The sequence below is a fragment of the Drosophila albomicans genome, chromosome 2L (assembly GCF_009650485.2).
Source record: "Drosophila albomicans strain 15112-1751.03 chromosome 2L, ASM965048v2, whole genome shotgun sequence".
Taxonomy (NCBI): Eukaryota; Metazoa; Arthropoda; class Insecta; order Diptera; family Drosophilidae; genus Drosophila; species Drosophila albomicans.
Window position 1 is genome coordinate 11948710 of NC_047628.2, and position 23278 is coordinate 11971987.

The window sequence follows — 23278 nt, forward strand, 5'->3', positions numbered from 1 at the left end:
ATTTTAAAAGGTGAACTACTTTCTAGTGTAACAAACATTAAATATTTAGCTAAAGAGGATTAATAATGGATCATCACAAAAGAAATATTTTAATGCTAACAATTATTTTTTATGCAATTCTAGCTTGCTGTCTTACTTCATAAGATAAGCTTCCTTATTCCCAATTATCAAGAATTCCGTTTAAGCCTAAAGTATATCATAAAATCAAGCAGTCTACTTACATTGGGTTGCAGAAGTAACATGCTTGTGTTGGCTTGCTGATGTAGCCTCACTTGGCTTTGGATTTTAGTTGTTGCTGCTGCAGCAGTTGCTGCCGATGTGGTTGCTGCTGCTGCTGCTGTTGTAGCAACTGTGGTTGCTGCTGTTGCTGTTGTGGCAGTTAGCGTTGCTGCCTCTACTTCCTTTGTGGTAGCAGCGACTGTTGCTTGTGTTTTCCTCGAGTGCTCCGACGACTTGAAGCTCCTCAATTTGCTGGCCACCTTCGACTTGCTGCTTGGTGGCGAGTTGCGCGTCTCACTTTCTGCACCTGCAATCAGAGACATGGAAAGAACAAGGATAATTTAGCATTTGCTTAAAGAGGCGTGAATGTCAAGCGGTGTCTAGGGCATGCTTTGGTTCTAAATGGAAATGCGAAATGTGTGTGCTAAAATGAAAATGCCACATGCGATGATTTGCTTTGTCCCTCAACTCGGTATTAGAGACTCATCATGTGTACTTGTATAAAATATTTTTGACGTTGCCCAATTGTCTCGCGTTCCACACGCAAACCGCCGTATCGAATGTCTTAATTAGAAATGCTCAAAGAAAAAAGAAACACTACTGTGCAACACGGTGCAGAAGAGGAAAACCAGCAGAGAAGCGACGTTGCAGCACACACAGAGCATTAACAACGAGGATCACATCTCCATCTCCAGTTAATGCGGCACATAAAATGTAATAAATTGTGTTGTCCGACGCTGCAAGTTGCACGCTGCACGTTGCACGTCGCTGACTCCTCTACCTTCAACTCCGACTCCAACAAACATCGAATCTGACTCTGACTGCTTGCCATTGCGGGTGTTCGCTTTTGATTATAATAAATATTATGGCTTATTCGTATTTCGCCTATTGCAAAACGTCATTTCGACTTTTTGGCTTTTTTTGTCGTCGACGTCGCCGTCGTTGTTGTTGTTGCTGTTTTTGTTTGTTGTTGTTTGTTGGTTGTTGGTTGTCTTTGCTGCTTTTCATTTCTCTCTGCAGAAATCATTTTTCACAATTTGCATATTTTTATTATTATTATTTTTGCTGTTTTTTGGCGGATGATGATGCTTTTTGAAAGGAGAAGCATAATTGAAAAAGATTCTCTAATGATACAAGGCGTATTTATTTTACGAAATATTATAAAAAGGAAACTTTAAATTAGTTATAAATATTATGTAATTTTTATGACTATGCTGCAATTTTATTTAGTTCAGGTGAAACTCAGCAAATAAGTTATCGAACATTGCTTGTGATCGATAATGTTATCGATTATTTGGAACTCAGCTTTGAGAATGTAAATGAGTGATTAACATTTAATAGCTACGTTTAATGGAATTTATTAAATCACTTCATTGATCGACACTTAAAAAGTACGTTTTAGTGTAGTTTATCGATCAGTGATGAACATTTTAATGATGGGAAATTATTTAATCGATTTGATGCGCACATCAGCGCTGAATAGAAGTACGTTCAATACTATATAATAGACTCTTATATGTCTAGTAGGCATTTGAAAAACGAAAAGAAGAAAAAACAATACCTCACACAATCGAAATAAAATATCATTGCAGCGCTTTATGGCCGTGGGTCATTTAGAAAGCAATCGATCGATTCCCTTTGAAGCGATACCCCGAAAAGTATAAAAATGCAGAGAGCCAAACAAACTACCGTGGGCTACTGCGAAAAAAGCTACCGGGAAGAGAGCAGCTAGATAAAATGCGAAAGATTTGTGATAACAATGTGCCATTGTTTTTATTACCCATTGGGCAGGCAGGCAGGCGAAACAAATTTGGGTTGGGTTCGATGAGTTTTTTTTTTTGTGGGATTGTAAGTTCGAGTTGCACATCTTCAGCATCGATTTTGGTTGTTTTCTAATTGTTTTGTGTGTGATGATGTCATTGTGGTAGGCTCTCCATAAACAATTTCTAAGGCCTCTTTATTTACAATCGGTTAGCAAATTTATTATAATGCCTGCCTGACTAAAATTGTCTGACTGGCTGACTTGGCTGACTGACTGCGGCTCCTTCTTCATTGCATTGCATTTCTCGTGTCTTCTTCGCATTGCATAAGTTTGCTAATTTTTTTGTTTTTATATAAGTTTGTTAATACATATTATTTGGCAACGCCGAGACTCGAGTCTGCTCTTCTCTGTACTTTGAACTGCGAACTTCATTGCACGCTCGCCTGATCAATGGACATGGACATATGCAACTGACAGACGGACAGACAGACAGACAGACGGACGGACGGACAGACAGATAGAGGGACAAAGAGGCTAAGACACAAACTTGTGCAGTGACCCAAAGAAATGGTAATGCGTCGTGGTCGAACGTCTCTCGTCTTTTGGTTTCAGCTTCAGCTTCAGCTTTAGAGCTTGGGTCAGAGACTTGCTTTGGCACTCAGTCATTGAGTCAGTGGGTGCACCGACAGTCAACAGTCGACAGTCGCACCAGAAACCAGACTCCAACTCGCAGCGACTCGAACCCATACAATGTTTTTATTTTGCTTTTTTTGGGGGTACGGCATTCGTGTGAAGTTTTGTGAGAAGTATACAAATGGGGCTGAGGCACAAGGAGTTAGTCATTTTGTGTCTGCAGAGGAGGCGTCGATGCTATCGCCTTTGAAACTCCACGACAACGACAACGACAAAGACGACGACGACCCAATAGACATTGATGTAGCAGCAAAGAAGAAAAGAAACAAAACTTCCTGCAGTACCTTTTGCATGATGACGATGACGATGATGATGATGATGAGGAGGAGGCCGTTCGTCTGCTCTGCACAAGTCTGGACTTGTGGACTATTGGACTATAGTTTTTTTTTTTTTTGGGTACTTGTTGCGACTTTCACTATTAATTGTCGATTTTCATCGATTGTTGCCCCGTTTGCCAGTTTGTGATGCGGCACAAAATGTAATACTTAATGGGCAATGGGTAATGGGTAATGGGGTTGGTATTTAAAGTTGTGCCTCAATGGCAACAAACCCAATTCTGGGCTGAAATTCATATCGAAATTGGATCTATTACTCAATGGTCGTAGTCGAGTGAGAGACAATTTGATTGATTTATGCAATCGCCGTCTAATGCCACATTGTTTTCTCGTACCCAACTAATTGCTTACAGTCTTCTTCGCATCGCATTGCATCGCTAAGAGTCGCGTCTTGTTGCAACTTGGGGAGTGTGCAACATATTGGGGCCAATCTGCAAAGCATTTAGCATCGTTTTTTTTTTTTTTTGAGAGAGAATGTTCTGTGCAAGATCAAAGGCGGGCAGGTTCCAAAATTTGCAATCATTTGCGTTTCGATTGCAGCTCTTTGCTTTTTGCTAGATGATCCATAACACTTAATTCTGTCATTTTCAATTGGACATGAGTAAGAAAGCGGCAAGCGGCAGTGCTCGACTATGAAATACCTGTCATAGTTAAAGATTTAGAATACTTTATGTGGTCGGAAATGTCTCCTTTTTTGTTGATAGGCAAAAGAGTAGGAATAAACTTATAAAGCAAACATAATAAAATATTGAGGATACACTTAAATTGTTCATAATATCAATTTAGCAATACAAACTAAATATCTTGTTATTCGTTAGACTTACTTTCGTTCTTGCTACTGATAACAAAATACGGAATATATTTTACTGCACCTGCTTTTTAGAATGCATAACTATGGAGCTCTGAAATAACTTGCACACTAATTAAGGACTCATATGACATTTTTAGAATGCAGATTTAGATTGTTGTTATGCTAAACATAAATTAATTAAGCATTGCAAATTGAAAGTTAAGTTCAATAGGAACATTTCTCGACTGTAAGATTCTTGATAACAAATACATAATATTTTAATACACCAGCTTTTAAGTATAGCTATGTTGTCCTCAAATAACTTGTAGACTTTCAAAGGAATCAAAATAATAATGTGCAAATACATTAATTAAACAAAACAAACTGATACACATAAATATTTAACAGCATCTTTACCTCACTTCTTACTATATTGTCTCTCACTATTCATTAGGTTTTATATGTGTTTTTCTAGAATTTCGGTGTCGTAAGTTTGCTTTAGCTAATAAACAAATTTTATATACCTAAAACACTTAGAAATCGTTTAGCTAAGAAGTGAAGTTCTAGCATTTATAGACAAAAATTTAACGACTTAAAGCCTTCTGCAACGATCTTACACACATTTCACAATTGCCAATAAAAAATACTCTTCAACGCAATGGCTGCCGGGTATAAAAGAGTTTCCAGTTTGCATTTAGCATGAATTGTCGCAACAATTCGCAAAAGTATAAATATTTGTAAGTAAGCCACGAGTCGAAGTCGAAGTCGGAGGCGACATCGTCATCGTCATCGTTTTTTAATCGCTGCAAAAAGCGTATTGAAGGCCATCGTGAACATTTCATAGTTGGTGGAGCCGCAATCCGAGAGGATTGAAGTCAATTTAGACGCGCGTGAGCGCATCTCAACCAGTTGAACCCGCCCTCGCCTCGCATCTCTCCCCTCCTCTCCTCTCCCTCTATCATTATCGTCATTCTGTTCACTCTCACTTGTCGCAAAAACACATGTTGGCCAATACTTTGGTTTACTCTGGAACAGGCAGCGGTCATCGTGTCATCATCATCATCATCATCATCATCATCTTCATAACCAGCAGCAGCTCCCAGTTTTATGCAAAAGTGGATTAATAAAATACAACAACAGCAACAACAACGAAATAAAAGATTCAAATTGAAATGCAGAATTCGAATTTGTTGCTCGACAATTTGCATGAAATTCTAATAAAAGATTTACCGTTTGGTTGTTAGGTGTTAGCCAAGGCAGATGCAGCATCGAGAGCCACATCGAGAGCCACAAAAACTGGTTTAATTCGCATTGAAATTGAAATTGAAATGGAAATTGAAGTGTTATATCATTTGCAAATATGAGAACAGTGCCCGGTATGCGATCTCGATGGCGATCACGAACCAGTTATCCATATATATATACACATATATGTATATATATCTACATTGTTCGCATCAAAGTCGAGCTAAAAGAATTTTGAAATAAATAAAAATAAAAACCCAAGTCGTGCATTAAGCGTGAATCGCATCTGAGAGTAGCGGAGAAATTTGAGGAGAAATTCACAAAAAACGAGATAACAGAACAAATTACAGTTAAATTGTTCTTAATATAGAAATGCAATATGCGACGGGATGAAGATATAAATTACGATTGCTATGAAAAGAATATTAATATTAAATAGAAGGCACTTCAATTTGAAATACAACTTTAATCTGTTATTAAAATGCAGATGTTATACAAATTAGAGTTAAGAAATGGAGTGAAAATAATTAAGAACATAACATAACAAATTACAGTTATTTTGTTCTTAAAATAAAAAGGCAATAATAGCAAATTGTGTTGAAAAGAATATTCTTTCTATTGTCATAATTAGCAAGAATTTGATGAACAAAAAAACATTATTTTTATTGTTAAATTTAACACAAATTTATACACTCGCAGTTGAATTTAAAATATGTTTCAAATCTACTATTAAAAATGGAATAGAATTAATGAACGAGAGCACACATTATATTACAGTTAAATGAATTTTAAAATAGAAAAACAATATTGTTCAAATTGTTAAAAAAAAATACTTTCTATTGATATAAATAGCAAGAATTGTTTTTAAATATTTGTAGTTAGATTTCACATATATTTGAGAAATTATAATATTATTTTTATTGTTAAATTAGTAAGAGTTTTATTTATATTTTTGTAGTTCGATTTAAAATATAATTGAACAAATTTTATGACAAAAACAAAAACATTTTTATTGATATATTGGCAAGAATTTTATACCTGTAGTTAAATTTAAAATGAGTGAAAGTATCGAAAAAGAGAACAAAAGAAATTACAGGTGAATTCTTCTTAAAAAAGAACACAATATTATACAAAATATAATAAAAAATATACTTTCTTTTTTATAATTAGATTTCAAATGCAATTAACCAATTGTGATAAAAAATAATACTCTTTTTATTGTTAAAAATAGCCAGAATTTATTTATGATCTTGCAGTTAGATATCAAATAGATAATTCAGAGATAAATCTGATGTTTAGATGGATAAATTATACTAATTAGAGTTAATGAGCGGCTGGCAGAGAAATGGAGTGAAATTGATAAATGAGACAACAGAATAAGAAACAGTTAAAATTTTACTGCAAGATTTGCAGTGACAAAAGGATAAATTCATATTAATTGTTGAATAGATATGCAAAGAATAATTTTTGTAGAAAGAATTTATAAAGACGGATTTAGTTTGATTTAATTAGGGAATAAATCATATATGCTTCAAGTCAAATCAAAATATTTCACAACATTTCAGAAGTTAAAATATTATTTATTAAGTATAAGAGTATCAGGTTTTGCCAAATGCTCAATCATAGAATATGCGAACATAAACTATGGATTGGCAAACCAATTAAAAGATTCAATTTCGCACAAGTCAAATAGATAATACGCGTATCAAGCACACAAATTTATGGCGACTAATTTGCATTTGAAGCCACAAAGTTAGCTTCGAGGTTGTGTGGCTGAGACTGCAAGAAACGATGAAGAGAAGAGATCGGGGGAAGACTGAGAGGCTGAGAGACTGAGAGTGGCAGGTCAAAGGTGGACAGACTGCAGTGCATCAACGTCGAGGTGAGTCGCCGCCTGATTGACACGGCTGAGACAAAGATAAATAAGCTGCCAGTTTCGGAACGCCGCTTACATAATTAGCAGCAACAACAACAGCAACAACAGCATCTTAGCCATGCAGCAGCAAGAGTATCTTTCTTTTTTGGCCATGTTGCTAAGCGCATCCGAAATAAAAGCCCAGCACAAAACAAGGTGCAGCTGCTCCCAGCTGCTTGGGAGCGGGTGGGAAGCTGCCTTTCCCTCCCCTTCCACCCCCTCGACTTCTGCTTCTACTTTTGCTTGGCCAAATAAATAAAAATTTGACACAATTTTTTCCCAAATTTTTCTTCAGCTTCTGCGTCTTCTTCTGCTTCTTCTTCTGGTTGCATTGTTGCCAAAAAAGTTTCAATGCAACGGCAGCGAACCAACGAAATATCATCGAAAACATGCAAGTGATCATGCGAATAATTGTATACGAGGGTTACTCAAACAGTGTGTGACCATAAAACGAGCTAAGATTTAAATTAATATTAACTCGTTGTGAACAATTATGTGGGACTTTACATTAACATAATATTATAATATAATAATATGTTTAAAGATTTTTCTAATTCATCTTAAAATCAAAATAATTAAAATAATATATTCTGCTTAGAAATTATTCTAATTGATATTGAAATTAAAATATTATTTATAAAATAAATCAAAACATAATTTTCTTAATGTTTGATACGCATACGCCTCGTAGTCTGTTTATTATATCAAAGCTAAGAAATTGCTGAATTGTTTTTAAGATATTTATTAAGTGGCGATCTGTACAAACAATAAAAAAAGCGTTCTATAACATTACATATATAGGAAATGAACTTTAACCCCACTAAATTGTTCTAAAATTTAAAAATAATTGTATAGTTTTTGTTAATCAACATAAACCATAAAACTATAATCTAGTTCATTAATAGGGAAATCTAACTTAATAAGTTAAGCAAATTTATAAATATTATAATAAGTGAAAAGAAGTTATTTAAATCATATTTGATCTTAATAACTTCTTTTTCATATTTGATCTAACTAACTTCTTTCTACTTATTTCCTTCAAACATTGCGCATACGTTCAGTTAGCCTTCAAGTTTGCTGCACATTTACACATATTTTGCTGAAATTATATAATTTGCAGTGAGTTTTATTGAGTACTCGACGGCAACTAATATCGATGGATCCACCCTCAAAAGTGGGTCTCTCCTCGTAGTCGTAGTCGTATTAGTGTTAATTTAAGTCGTCGACTCATTGTTGCAAAGTGCACGTTTCGTTTTTTCGCTTTCGTTCGAAAAGCAAACAGATCCGAATTTGCTAGATCGGGAGACGCAGATTGCAGATCGAAGTGCGCACAGAGAGCGAGAGAGAGAGAGAGAGAGGGAGGAGTGGGAGTGGGAGGCACAACCAAATCGATTACCAGAGCCAAACAAAAGCGAGTGCAGCGAGTTCCCAGCAGGTTGCAGCAGCTACCACAACAATAGCAACAACTCCAAGCAACAACAACAACAACAACTACACCCAAAGGCAATGTATCTGTGAGATAGAGATGGATGCCAGCCCCAAAAAATGAGAAAAAAAAAATAAAGAAAAAATCGCAGCTCTGCTGCTGGGACGCAAATTGAGCCTAACCCATATATTTGTCAGTGAGTCTCAAGTCTCTATATCTATATATTTATGTGTGTATATAGAAAGACTGAGGCGCGCTCATGAAGATTTGATTTAGTGTGGTTACAACAACGAAAATTTGCTATTTTTGCATATCTAAATTTCAGTTTTCTAGCAGATGCACAACGAAGGAAACTTTAGTCTCACAATTGCCCAATGAAGGAAATACCAAAAAAACAAAAAAAAAAAAAACTAAATTCAAATTAAACTACACGTCATGGGGTTCTACAAGGCAATTCAAAAGGTTGCGCATTCTTAATTGTGATTGATAATTTATTGCGCAAATAAATGCTAAAGTGTGATCCTTTGAAAAGGTAAAGTATTAATGGTATATACTAAATTAATACCAAATTCAGTTCATAGTATTTGCGCGCAAATTAATGCAAAAGTGTGATCCTTTGATAAGGTGTGATCATTAGGATTAGTTTAATAATTTAAATAAATGGTATGTTATATACTACATTAATACTGAATTCATCTAATAGTATTTGCGCGCAAATAAATGCTGAAGTGTAAACCTTCGACAAGGTATAACAAAGAAAGAAAAATATTAATGGTATATACTAAATAAATACCAAATTCAGTTAATTTGCACGCAAATTAATGCTAAAGTTTGATACTTTGAAAAAGCTGGGAAATAGGAATTATTTTAACAATTTTGGAAAATAAATGGTATATACTAAATTAATACCAAAGTCAGCTAATAGTATTTTCGCCCATACATACATCCAATAATATTTTTATTTATCCTTAATTTGGTATTTTCGTTAGAATTAAATACCAAAGTCAGCTAATAATATTTTTTCTCATACTTATTTAATATTTGTCTTAAGAATTAAATACTAAAATTCAACTAATAGGATCTTCTTTCATACTTATTTAGTATTGAATAAAATAAAAAGAGTTATTAATGTAAAAAATAATAATAACTTCGCTTAAAATAATAAAAAAAACAATTTTCACCATTTTTATGAACATTTTTCATTGCTGAATATTTTATATTTTCTAGCACTTTTAGTTATCATATTATTTTGTATAATAATTAACATGTAAATAAATAAATAAATAAATATTTTATAGCATCGCAAATATTTTCTGCAAACGTTTAGACAAATCGACACACAGATTTAATAACTACTTTTTTTATAATAGATTTTTCCACAAACTGTTGATTAACTTGTTGTTAGCTTAATATTGCACAGTGTCGTATCTTTTTTTTTTGCCATTTATTTGATTTTGCATTAGTGAAGCTCAACAATTTGAGCAACTCTTTCACTTTTCGGCTTTCATCAAGTCATTCGAGTGGCTGCAAAGGCCATGCAACGAGTGAGTGTGAGTCTCAGAGGCTGTGGTCGATGCGGTGTCGCTGAGCTTGAGCCTGAGACGCCCCCACAACATTTGGCATTGCAGACGGTACAACTAAAAATTACCTAATGTATCGCTAAGTGCCTATATAGATGGCCATGCCCATTATCCACATAGTACGATGACTAGATGTATGTATTTATACCCGGCACTTAATGGGGAGGAAGGGTATGATCAGCAAGTGAAATAATGAAAAGTGTTGAAGAAGCAGAGGGCGAAATTTTGAATTTAAAATCTCAGAGAATTGGGAAAAATTTCATAAAAGTAAAGTAAATTATAAATTAAATATATTTTATCAAATATTTTGACTAATTTCCTAAATATCTATGAATATAGACATATAATAAAGAATGAGATTGGTTGTTTTTTAATCTTAGTTGCATATACTTCTTTACGAATTCAAAGGTAACTTTTTGCATTTCAATCAACACAATTTTGAATAAATTGTGAAATTAAAATCTTTCTATTTATATTTGAGTTTTTCTATTTTCCTCTGCATTTTATTTTGCCCCAATTTTCTATATATTTTATATAGTGACTTTTGCAATCCCTACTAAACAACAAGTCAAGTATCTTATAGTCGCGCTTTCTTCGTTGTTCAGCTCAAGAGTTTGGCTAGTTATGAAAATGATAAACACAACAAAAAGGCATTAAACATGATCATCATCATCGCTGCACATCCCACTTCCCATATCCACATTATATAGCTGGCAGTTGTGTCTCATGGCATGGTTTCAATTTTTTGTTGTAGTTGTCGTTGTTACAACTTTGTTTTGGGGGCTTTTTGGTGTGGAATTCATGGCATCATCTCATCCTAGGCATGGCTTGGCAACAAAAGCGCTAAGCTAAAGCAAGACACCAAACAGCGATCAACGAACAGCGAACAGAGCTCCAGCTTCAACTTGCTGCACACGCTTTGAGTGCAGTTTAAACGTGTCTTCAAGACGGTTATTAAATCAATAATGAAGCACACGAAGCCAGCAGCTATGAAATCTCTTGGCAACATCATCATGATGATCATGATCATGTGGCCAAAACTCTGGCTACATCATTAGCACTCGTCGAAGTTGAAGCTGAAGTCGAAGTCGATGCTGTGTTGTTGTTGCTGTCGTTGTTGGTGTCGTTGTCTGGCACGCCGGCTGACACACAAACATCGTGGAGTTCATGGAACGCACCCAAAAGCCAAGCTTACAGTTTCAGCTATTAGACGAGCTTTGTATTTTTCTATTTTTTTTTTCTTTTTTTCTTCTTTTTCATTCGCTTTTATATTGTCAGTCTTCAGTCTTCAGGTTTTTTGGTTTTTTAGATTTTGGGTTTAGCTTTGCGGCGCTTCTCCTAGTTTCAGTTTCAGTTTCAGTTGTGCTGCTTTGGCTGGCATCGCCTCTGCCCAGAAATCGAACTATTAACTTATTGCTGCAGTCAGTGTTTGCAATTCTTCGGGCACATTCCAAGGCGTAAAAAGGCCCGTCTTACATCTCTTACGGCAAGGTGTCGCGGGTTAACTAAGGTGTGATAAATTTTTGTCGACTACGACTACGATGACGACGACGACAACGTTGCCATCGATATTTCAAAGGTCTCGGCATGTTTTGGTTTTTCGTTTTGCTTAGTTTTGTGATCTTAATGCTGCGAGCAAGTTTGCCATAATTGTTTTATTATGCGAATAATACACTTAGGTCGCCGGTCGCCATTGTCTTCGCAGCCAAAACAGATGGCAGGGCCACTCAGGGCAGTGGCAGCATCGTGACAGCGCAAGCCCCCCTGCTAAGCTGACTGCTGCGAAGAGTTGAGCGCCAGCAAAGCTGACTGCTACGATAGAAGTCTGCTAGGTGCAAATTGACAGCAAAGCTGACTGCTACAATAGAAGTTTGCTAGGAGTAAATTGACAGCAAAGCTGACTGCTATGATGGTAGTTTGACAGGAGTAAGCAAAGCTCATTGCTATGAAAGTAGTTTACCAGGAGAATATGCCAGCAAAGCTGACTGTTGCGAAAACTTCAATGATTCTTAGTAAACTGCAAAAGCATTATACTGTTCTTAAGTGCCACAACACCTAACTGCACATTAAAGATAAGTGATTTAACATTATTAAATTGCGTTTTTGTAATATTATAATAATGGAATTTTTGGGATACAATCAATTTTCTATCTTCAAGAAGGTGAGTCAGCTAAGCGTTTTATTCTGCACAATATTTACCGACAACCTACTCTTTTAACTTTTCTGGTATGCTTTTATGCAACGAAATTATTATTTTAAAGAAGTTTAACTACAAATATTTGTGCAATTTAATGCAATATATTATTTAGTAACATCCTTCAATCTCTTAGAATCATCTCGATTCACCGAACATTCAAACATTAATTATTTATCCTTTCAAATTAATTAAGAACTTCACTCCACACCCTCTTCTGCCTTCCACAAACGATGAGTACTCAACTTTTTGACAGTGTCTGCCTCAAATATTTGAACTTGATCGGTTCATAAACACAGCAGTTAATTGTGCAGAAACAACACAGCGTATACGTGTTGAGCTAGAGTTCTTATGTATGTTTTAAGCACTCGCAGACGTTTGTACAAATTAATTGCAAACTGTGTTAACGGCAGCTCAAATTGTTGCTTCGGCTGAGGGGGCTGGCTGAGGGGAAATACGCGATTGCCAAGAAGCTGACAGCACAGCAACAACAACAAATGTTAGGCAACGACGTAGCCGTTGTATTTATTTTCATTACAGTCGAACTCCAACTGCAACTTCAACTTGCACCCACACACACAATCCACACTCCACAATCCACACTCCACTCTCCACGGCTTTGTTGTTGTATCTAACTATCCCCAGCAACGGTTAACTATGTTGGTTTTTTGGCGATAATTAATAGGCAGTGACAACGACAACGAGAAGCGACGCCTCGACTTGTTGCAGGGACACCGCTTCCCATTCCCTTTCCCTCCCCGCCACCAACTTGCCACTTGTTGCAACTTGTGCATAAAAATTTGTCCATCGAATGCAAGTTGCTGTTGTTATTGCAATTGCTGGTGGCATCTCAACACGCAAGTGCAAAGAGTCAACGTTGCAGTTGCCACTAAAGTTTTGTCTATTTGTGTCTATTACTTAATTGCCGGACACTGCAACAGCAGAAGCAGCATCTAAAAATCAAGAGAGGGGGCGATCAAGGAGGCAAGGGTCGCCTATAATAACAATTAGCTTGGCATTTTAATATGCATTATTGCAGTGAAAAGATCGCAAACTGATTTCAGCAGACGACGAGTCACGATTTCAGCCAGGACGATGAGGAAGCTTTTGGCCATATGCGTTTTGGCCAAAGATGGTGAAGCGCTATTTTAATTACACAATTAATTTGTCTGGGAAACTCAGCAAAAGCGGCTGCAACCAAATGCAATGCAATCAAAAATAAGTCTACAACATGAAAACACCATCAAAACTCGATTGCGCTGTGTCCTAAAAAACTTAATGTAGACAGAGAGAAAAATGAAGAGTGAAAATCAAACAGAAAAATACAGATTTTAAGAATTGTTCGTTAAGCAAAAATGAGAAGAGAGCAAAGAGGAATTGTTTTTTAAATTAAATATTAACAATTGATAAATTTAAATATTAAAAATTTAAATTATAATTTAACAAATTTAATTCCCAATCGTAGTAGTGTTTTGCTATACTCTATACTATACTATACTCTAAACTATACTTTATACTATACTCTATACTCAAAATACTATACTCTACTACTCTAATCTATTCTTTATACGATACAACACTAAACAATACCATACTTTATACTTAACTATACTCTATATTAAACTATAGTATAAACTATACATTATACTAAACTATGGTGTAAACTATACATTATACTTTAAAATACTATACAATATACTATACTCTAAACTATACTTTTATACTTTATACTCTATGTACTAAATATACTTTATACTCTATATACTGAACTATAGTCTAAACTTTACATTATACGAGTACAATACAATATTATATTTTCTATACTGTAAACTATACTTTATACTATACTCTACTCTACTCTCAATCTCTTCAATGCTAAGAAACTCTTTGGTTTTTTTCCTCTCTACGCCATCAATCTCTTCATACAGGGTATCCAAGCAAGCAAAAAGAAGAAAAAACAAAATAAATGCATCTAATGTATGACCGTTGACAGCTCATCGAGCAGCTCGAGCACAGACGAATTTTACATTCAGCACTTTTTGGTCAACTTGAAAACCTGTTGATGATCTCTGCATCAGTTTCCCATGACAGCAGCAAAGCCGACTTATAAATTGATTACAATTTGATGCAGCCAGGCAGCCAGCAAGCTAGACAGACAGCAAAGCCAAAGCCAGTAGCTTGTGCTAAATTTAGTCAAATCAACGTCGCTGTATGTGAATCTTTTATTTGCTCACCACATTAGCGGCAAAAAGAAACGTTGACCAAAAATTCACGCACACATTTTTAGAAGCGACAAAGCACAGTTATGGAACAAAACAATAATTAATCCAGTAGATGTAAGTAAAGAGTTCGACAGCGAGATACCCTTGGAAAAGATTTTTAAGAAATTGCAAGTGGTCAATGAAGATTCAATTTAAATCAAAATTACTTACAAATTTCCTATTCTTTCTAAAGAATAAATATGACAAATTTGTCAGTATTTAAAAAAAAAAGAAAAAAGAATTTGAATAGAAAACAAATTTAAAATTTCATTTAACCTAATATTATATATTTATATAAACTATTTCTATAACAAATTATACACAAGAAACCAAAATTAGTCTGAATATATATTTGAAAGAAATTTAAAGTGCTTTTGAACTCAAATTCTGTTCAACACTTTTTTAATAATTTTAAATAAAGAGTAGAGTTCTCTTAAACTTTATCTTAATGAAAAGTCAAGGCAGATTTTAAGGTTCTACTGGATAAAAGTCAACAGCAATCGTGAGAGAGCAACAGACGCGCCTCCTCTCAGAAGCATCACGGCGTTGCCAGACTGTCGAAGTTGCAGTAAAATAACTGAATAGCTGCAATCAATGCACCCCTTTGATTCCTACACAGATAATATATCAAGCCAAAAGACGCAGCGCATGCGCAAAGTGCTTTTTCAACATTGTATCGTTGTTATTTATTTATTTTGTTGTGCTGTCTTTTTTATATAAAGTTTTTGCCGTTGTGCGGAGCTTTATAAGGCAGCTGACGCTGCGTTCGATTCTAAGATCGCAGTGGTCATAAATTTAGCGGATAACTATAGAAATAGAATAAAGCGCGTCCAAGCAACCGGTTCTATCACTTTTACTCTCATCATCATTATTATCATCATATGAACAACACATACGGAGAAGCGTCCAAAAGCGAACCAACTGTATTTTGATTTTGCTATTTCACTCTCGGTTTCAGACTCACATCTCCATCTATATTGGTCTACGAGTGTTGCCGTCTCACTCGCGACATTGCAGTGTGTCATCGCAGAAATGTTGCGCCGTAAACCAATTTTAATTTATGCTAATTGTACAACACTGTGGCAATTGGACGTCAGCACGCGAGAAACGAATCTTAAAACGAATTGGAATTGGAATTCGAATCTCACATAACGTATACGACACGTAGGGGCAAGCCGATGGAGAAGATATCGACATCGAATCCCCCTAATCGAAAACGAGTAGGAAAGCAACAGTTGAGTGTGCTCGGCTTTTAAATATGCGTTAATTAGGGTATTTGTTATTTGATTGATTCTAAGAAATAGTTAGAAATGTGTTTAATATATACATGTTTCAGACTCCAGCTTAGCTTTTCTAATACCTTGTTCAGCATTTCGCATCAATTTTCAGTTAACAAAACATCATCATACCCTCCTCAATCGCATAAGCCGGGTAGATGTTAAATTTAATTGGTCTACCACCAAAAATTTGACTGTAACAAAACTTTGCACGCATTTCTTTTGGCCACCAAGGTCTTGTTTTTCCGTTCCGTTTGATCGATGCACAATTGCCGGCAAGTGATGGCTCGATCAGTCGATCAGTTGATCAACTGATCAACACAGTCGATCGTCAAGCTGAGCGAACGAAAGAAGCGAAGTGAAGTGGAGAAAAAAATCACAGTCAACTTGCCCCATAATTCATCGCATTTTATTTATTTGTATTGTGTGTTGGCGCTGTTCAATCGGCTGCCTGATGTCTGATGTCGGATGAAGTCTCCGAGTCGGAGGTGTGTAGTTTTTACCTATAGCCAACTGAGTGGCGTGTTAAATGCACAACAAGGTTCTTGTTTCATCCGTTAGATCCGCAATGCTTCGATTGGCTATCGACAAAATGCCTTTTATTATGCCTTTTTACATACGGTTTGTGTTTTTGTTTCTCTCTTTTTATTTGTATTTTTATTTTTTTGCAGCCATAAATCATTCGATGCTGTGGGAATCGGAGTCGGTATCTGTAACTAGTATATACGTAGTATATGTCGTTGCTGCACAAAAAGTTCAATGTTAAAGCCGAGCTCGCGTTCGAGACAGCACACAAAAGAATTTGCCACAGTCCACAAAGCATCGTTCATTATCCAATTCCAATTGCAACTCTCCGATTCCGATTCCGCTGGCAATTGTCAGCGAGCTGCGCGATGTCGAGCGTTAACTAGGCAAGTCAGAAAGCCAAAAGGTCTAACAAATTGAATAAAACCAAACACAAAAACAAAAACTGGGCGCAAACGTCATGCTTTACTTTTGTTTGTTAAACAAATATTTGGTTCAGGGATTGCCCCAAAGATCAGCAAAGAAGATCAGAGCAGAGCAGCATTAATTGCTAAATTGAACTCGAAAGGAAAGCTTGAGGAGAAACATGGCACATCAGCGTTGCCAGATTGTTCTATTACAGCGCTGCCAACCTATTACATATTTGTAAATATGAACCAAAGATGAATCAGAACAGATTGCTGAATTGAACTCGAAAGCGAAGCTTGAAGAAGCAGGAACAGAGAAACAAGGCATTCCAGGGTTGCCAGATTGTTTTACTACAGCGCTGTCAACCTATTACATATTTGCTAAGCGTTGCCAGATTGTTCTATAACAGAGGTGCCGACCTATTACATATTTGCTATAAATTAACCAAAGATGATCGGAGCAGAGCGACATTAATTGCTAAATTGAAATCGAAAGGGAAGCTTAAGGAAGTAGGAACTGAAAAACAAGGCATTCCAGGGTTGCCAGATTGTTCTACTATAGCGCTGCCAACCTGTTATATATTCGCAAAAAATAAATCCAAAGATGAATCAGAGCAGATCAGCATTAATTCGTAGATCAATTGAACTACAAAATGAAGCTTGAAGAAGCGGGACCAAGGCACATTAGCGTTGCCAGATTCTTCTGTTACACCGCTGCCAACCTGTTTGCATATGTGCTAAAAATAAATCGAAATAGCCCTAAAATAAAACACACTTTTATTGCTTTGTCAGCGAGATCAAAAACTCTCCCTTTCCAGTTGTTAAACTCAGCTAAGCTAACTTTGGGATAATTAAGTCGCTTTAATGAGACAAGAATTCTGTTAATTAGAAGAGATATACAACGCCTTGGGGAATTACTGATGGATTCCCCCCAAGTTGTGTGCACTCTCAGCGACAAAAGTGAAGGTGTTCGTTAGACTTTCAAGTAAATTTAAAGGTGCTGATTGCTGCATTTGTCCAATCGCGCAGACAGTCGACAGCAGTCGAGAAGCAGACGAGTTGGTTGCGGTTTTGTGGTCAGTCCAAAGTGTTTTAGGTCGTTTTGTTCACATTCTGTTGCTTTTTATTGAGCTCGTCTGCAATTGCAAACTCAATTCGAGAATGCATATGAGAATTCTGTGCTCTGCCAAGGCCATCGCAAGTGACTAGCCAATGACGATCGCTTCGATTTTGCAATCGGGCTGTTAATGTTACACAGCAAGATAAAATCAATTCGTTTCGCTTGATTCGTTGACATCCCAAAAATACCGATCCTCTAAAAAACAAATCTTGATTTGAAATGTCGATGTGATTTTTAATAAAAATAAATAATTTGTGACTATATTTAATAACTGCATTTATCAATTTTAATTAATTTGCAAGTTAACCCAAATTCCACGAATACAAGTTAGAAAGCTACAGTCGAGTGGACTCGATAAAAAGATTCTTGCTACCCATTTTCAATATAACCATATTCTAAAAATATACCGAATTTATGTTCAGAAAAAAAAAAACAAAAAGATGTTGAAGGCTATATTTGGTATATCGGTATAAACAACAAAATATACCAGCCAAAGTAAATAAGAACACAATGCAGTAAGCGTTTTTAGCTACTCACAAGTATTTCATAAGTAATTTCTATAATTTTTTGGCGTGGCAAAACTTTTAAACAAACTTGATCTGCTTAGAAAAATAATAAGTACTATATATAAAAAAATATATATCTGTATCTCTTATAGTTTCTGCGATATAGGTGTTCATACCGATGGACGGACAGACAGACAGGCGGTCAAACGTCTGTAGGCAGAAAGTTATAATAATAATAAATTGAAATCTGTTCTTCAACTTCGAAATACAACTAATTTTCTCTCTGTACAACTTGATGATGTTTTTATTAAAGCGGACAATATTTTTCAGATTTAATTCAATTATTCGTGTAGTATTTGCTTCGCAAAGCCGCAAAGTGCAAATGCAATTAATTAAATTGTTTAAATAAGCATTTGCTGGTTCATAAATTGCTTGGTTTCAACGCTGTCTCAGTCTGTGGTCAGCGGTGTGTGTTAATACGAGTAATATGATGCATACTCATTAAGCATTTTAACGATACACCAAACAGTCTCTCATAAAAGCGTTGAGCATAGTCAGGCAGTCAGATACAGATACAGCTACAGATACAGATACATCTAGCGATGCAGATAGAGATATAATATATAGAAGCAAATTTATTTGAACACATTTATGGGCTTTTATCGTTTAATGAGCTTTGAACATCCTGTTCTCGATTTGAAATATTAATTGTAAGTGCATTCGCCAACAGCGGCAACAGCGAAATTCTCGAAAACTTATGCTAAAGTGTTTGGTAGTTGGTTTAAATTTAGCATCTTTAATGCGAATCAAGAAACTTGAACCCAATAGATCCAGTTTTGTATCTAGGAGTTTTTGTGTTTTTGATTAACGCGATTTCATTTGCGGTCATAAACTAAGCTGCACACAAAGATTCGACGATAATTCGAGGCTATTCTGCAACGATCTCGATCTCATCTGCGAAATGCGATTAATTGTGTCTGGAATAGCGATCCTCAGGGTCACCAAGTGTAGTTGGGCGAAATTCTATCGAAGATCGCCGACAGGAAATGTTGTCGCGATCGTTCTGCATTTATTATACAACAACAACAACAACAACAACAATAAAAACAGAACTAGGAAAATTATTATGAAACTGGCTTGAAACTGTGCTCAAATTATAACAAAAGCATTGCTAATGAGCTCGTCAGACAGACAGAGAAGAGAGACTCGTTAGTCCGCATCTTTCTACAATAAAAATCGTTGCCTCTCTCTCGCTCTTTCACTCTCACTTTTACTTGCACTCTCGCTATCTTTCTCTGGCTGTCTTTGCCGTTATTTATATTGTTCACCAAAATGTTGCAATGTTCTAAATTTTAAACATCTTTATTCAAATTTATGGCAACAAACACTGGCAAACGAGCATCAAATTATGGTAAGTAGTCTAAAGACAAAGCAGTTCTCGACACACGAAAAGCAAAAACGGAGGTTATTATGGAACATATACTATATATATACTTTTATATATGTACATATGTATATGTGAGCATGTGTTGCAATCTAAGCTATTCGATAGAGTGCTTGATGTCACTTTGTTGCTATTTGACAATCTTGTCACATTGTGCGATGCGATGTTTGACTTGGTAATGAGATGCGATCGTTCGTTGGTTCGTTGGTTCGTTTGCTTGCTTTGCTTGTTGTTCTAGCTTTAATTAAGCCAATATTTGTTGTTTTTTTTTAACAACGTTTTCGAGATTTTATTTCTATTTTTGTTGGTTTTATTATGCACTTATTGCCACCGACACTGCAAAGCAACATTCGCGCTAACGAAGTGACCATCGCGACAGCGGACGGACAACAAATCTTTGGGGATCTGTGCTTTGGTATTTACATCAACCACAAAAAAGTGCAGAAGCTACTCGCAAGAGATCGCTATCAGTTAAGAGATGAATAGAATGTTCATTTTAAAAGTGTTGTTCATCAAAATGTTCAATTATTTCGAGAACTGCACAACTATTTAATTGATAAAGCAATTATTGCAAAAATTAAACAAAAAACGTTCTAAAAAAGTTATTTGTATTTCATTCAACTAATCTAAAAAGTTCACAGCAATTTTATAATATATGCCAGATAAGTTGTACAGATAAATCAATTGATTCTTAATCTTTTTTCTAAATGATCGAACATTTTTTGAATATTTTCAAATGCAAATTTAAATTGAGTTGATATCAACAAAGCATTTACTAATTAATTATATATTCTGAAAGTTTTCCAATAATTTGTTAATAAAAACTAAAGTAAACATTTTTTGGAAATAAAACTTTTTACTTTTAGTAAGTATCCTTAAAGTTTCAGATTAATTCGCTAATAAATGCCAGTAAAATAAAAAAAAATGCAGTTGACAATACTTCATTAAAATACTCTTCGAGGTTCGTTAATAAAATAAACGTTGTCTGGCTACTGTATTTTGTTAATGTTGACATGTTTAAAAAAATGTACATCTTAAGCGTTGTTTAATTGCCAACATTAAACTTGTTTATGTTTTGTGGCATGCACGTGATATGCGCTGCATTACGCATACGCAGTGTGTGCCTGCCACTAATAGCACAAGAGAGTATACAACAGAGAGCTCACACACACACACACATAGGAAAACAAGTAGAAATACACACGACAGACAGTCGTCTCATATACACAGGATGCTATCTCGCTTCCTCGTTGACGTCATCACTTTTAATTTTGGCCACATGGCAACGCTTATCGATCCACTTCTTTGTGTATGCGCACTGCAGGACAACAAAAATAAGTGAAAGACGAAGGAGAAGCAGAGGGGAAGGAGAAGGAGGAGCCGCGAACTCAACCAAGGACGTCACAAGTGTGCTCAAGTGCGTGTTATATGTGTATACATTGTATGTATGCGTGGCCATCTGTCTGTGTAAATATGTAGGAGGAGTTGCCATACATACGCATGTAAATAGAAGGAGAAGAGGTTGCCAGACTCGATGGATTTAAAATGCAGCGGCGCTGCCTTCAACTTAAGAACATGGCGGCCAAGGCAGTTCTTAAACGCTGCCTAGCCTCAGGCGTTGCTGCAGCCTGCATTAATTTTGTAACAAAAACCAAAGTAACAGCAAAAACACAAAACAAAAAAAGTAACTATGCAAAAAGAAGGTGTGTGTGTGTTGTATTTACACATAACAACAACATGCAAGTGTGAAATCATCAGGGCAGCAAGTGAGAGAGAGAGACAGATGAAGAGGGAGAGGGAGAGAGTTGGAGTGAGAGCGTAAAGAGAAACGACCTTGAAAGCATTTGCAGAGAGCGCGCGTGAGAGGCACGAGTCGCTTTGGGGGTTTAACTTTTCCTTCGTTTTATTTCAGCTGTTGTCGACACACACAAACACACACACATACTGGAATGGCGACCCCGACCTACAGCTGGTCACATAGTCAATGACGTCACAACACGGCTGTGGACTATTTATAGTGTAGAATTGAAACGCACACACATATACACATGCATATACTTTTGTGTATACGCTGCTGTTTGCATGTGTATTTGTGGTAGCTTAAATTACGCCATCGTAAAGCGTAGAGTTCTTCGATTTTTACTGCCCCTTCTGTTGTTCTGTGTTGTTGTTGTTGGCTTTAAAAATAGTTGCACACAACTGGAAAAAGGGCGTTTAATATAATATGCAACAAACACTGTACTTTATTTTAGCCTGCATTTCGAACTTAGCTATGTAATTTTAGCCACACAAAATAACTGTCAATCAAGTCAACGCTTCGCATCGCATCGCATCTTCAACAGCGTCAAACAAACAAGTTAGGCGCCAAAACATGAAATAAACAAGCCAATCACACACACATTCACACACATCGAAATATATACATATGTAGGTGCTTACAATGTATGTAACCACTTATATACAACACAAGTGCCATAAAAAATAACAAAAATAATCATATAAAATAACAGTTTTAGGCAAACGCAGCAGTTGCAAAAACAAAAATTTGTTGTTTGTCTTGTTAGTTTGGCAAATTTTCCTCAACCGACAGACAACAAGAATTGCAATCTTCTAGGCAGCCAGGCAACGATTAACAAACATTTTATTTTTTACTTCTTTGGTTTTGAGCGCACATTACAACACCAAATCAACAGCGACGACAGAGGGGAGAAAACACGAAGGGGGCCAAGCCCAGGTAGGCAACTTGTTATCGGTTGCTTCTTTAGAGATTTCCCCAGTATTTTTTGTTTTTTTTTTTTTTGAGAGGCATTTTTAGTTGATTGCATTCGTCATGGCGCATTTGCAACAAATAATTAAAATAGTAAATTTAAACAGCCAGCAAAATGTAGACAGCAAATTGTGCTTGTTGCCACGCATGTTATTTTCGTTTTTTTTTTGTGTCGCTGTGTTTACTTGTAATTTCTTGTTTTAATTCTAGCTTGTTTGATCGCAAGAATTTGACAGTAATCGTAGTCGGAAGGAATGTCGCTGCTGCATGAACATGTTCATTGTTGTTGCTGCAAGTTGTGCAACTATTTTTAAGTGTTGGCTCAAGAAGCTGCTGATATCGATAGGCACCGGAGGGGGCGGCATAACGATAGACATTATCGTAAACCGATAACATAAAATACCATTCGCGTATAAATGGGAATGGCAATTAATTGTCAACATTTGGCAATTTGTTACCAACAGCAGTTAAAGAAAACGAAACCTTTTTTAATATAGATAACAAATCAATAATCAGCACTAAATACGGTTCTATAATATTGAACAAAGCGATAATATAAGTAAATACAAATTTTCTTTATTATTGTCATTCGATTACTGCAGCCATACCATGACTCCTTTTCCTTATAGTCATGTAAAGTTTGGAATAAAAAAATAAAAATTAAAAGTATTTCCCATGAATGTATTTAATATTAAAAATCGGTTTTATACCTCCAACCAAAGACAAGTGCACCACAAAATTAAGAAATAAAGAAGAATGGAAAAGGAAAAAAATTAGTTATAAACGAAACGAAACGAGGTAACAGCAACGAC

The 23278-nt window shown here is 35.8% G+C and overlaps 1 protein-coding gene across 1 annotated transcript in view; it reads right to left on the reverse strand.

The window, feature by feature from the left end:
* Positions 1-23278, reverse strand: part of LOC117565032 (probable nuclear hormone receptor HR38) — a 33712-nt gene that overhangs the window by 5446 nt on the left and 4988 nt on the right. Inside the window, 1 exon segment of the mRNA XM_034243979.2 lies at positions 222-526. Within this exon segment, the coding sequence (XP_034099870.2) occupies positions 222-526 (305 nt within the window).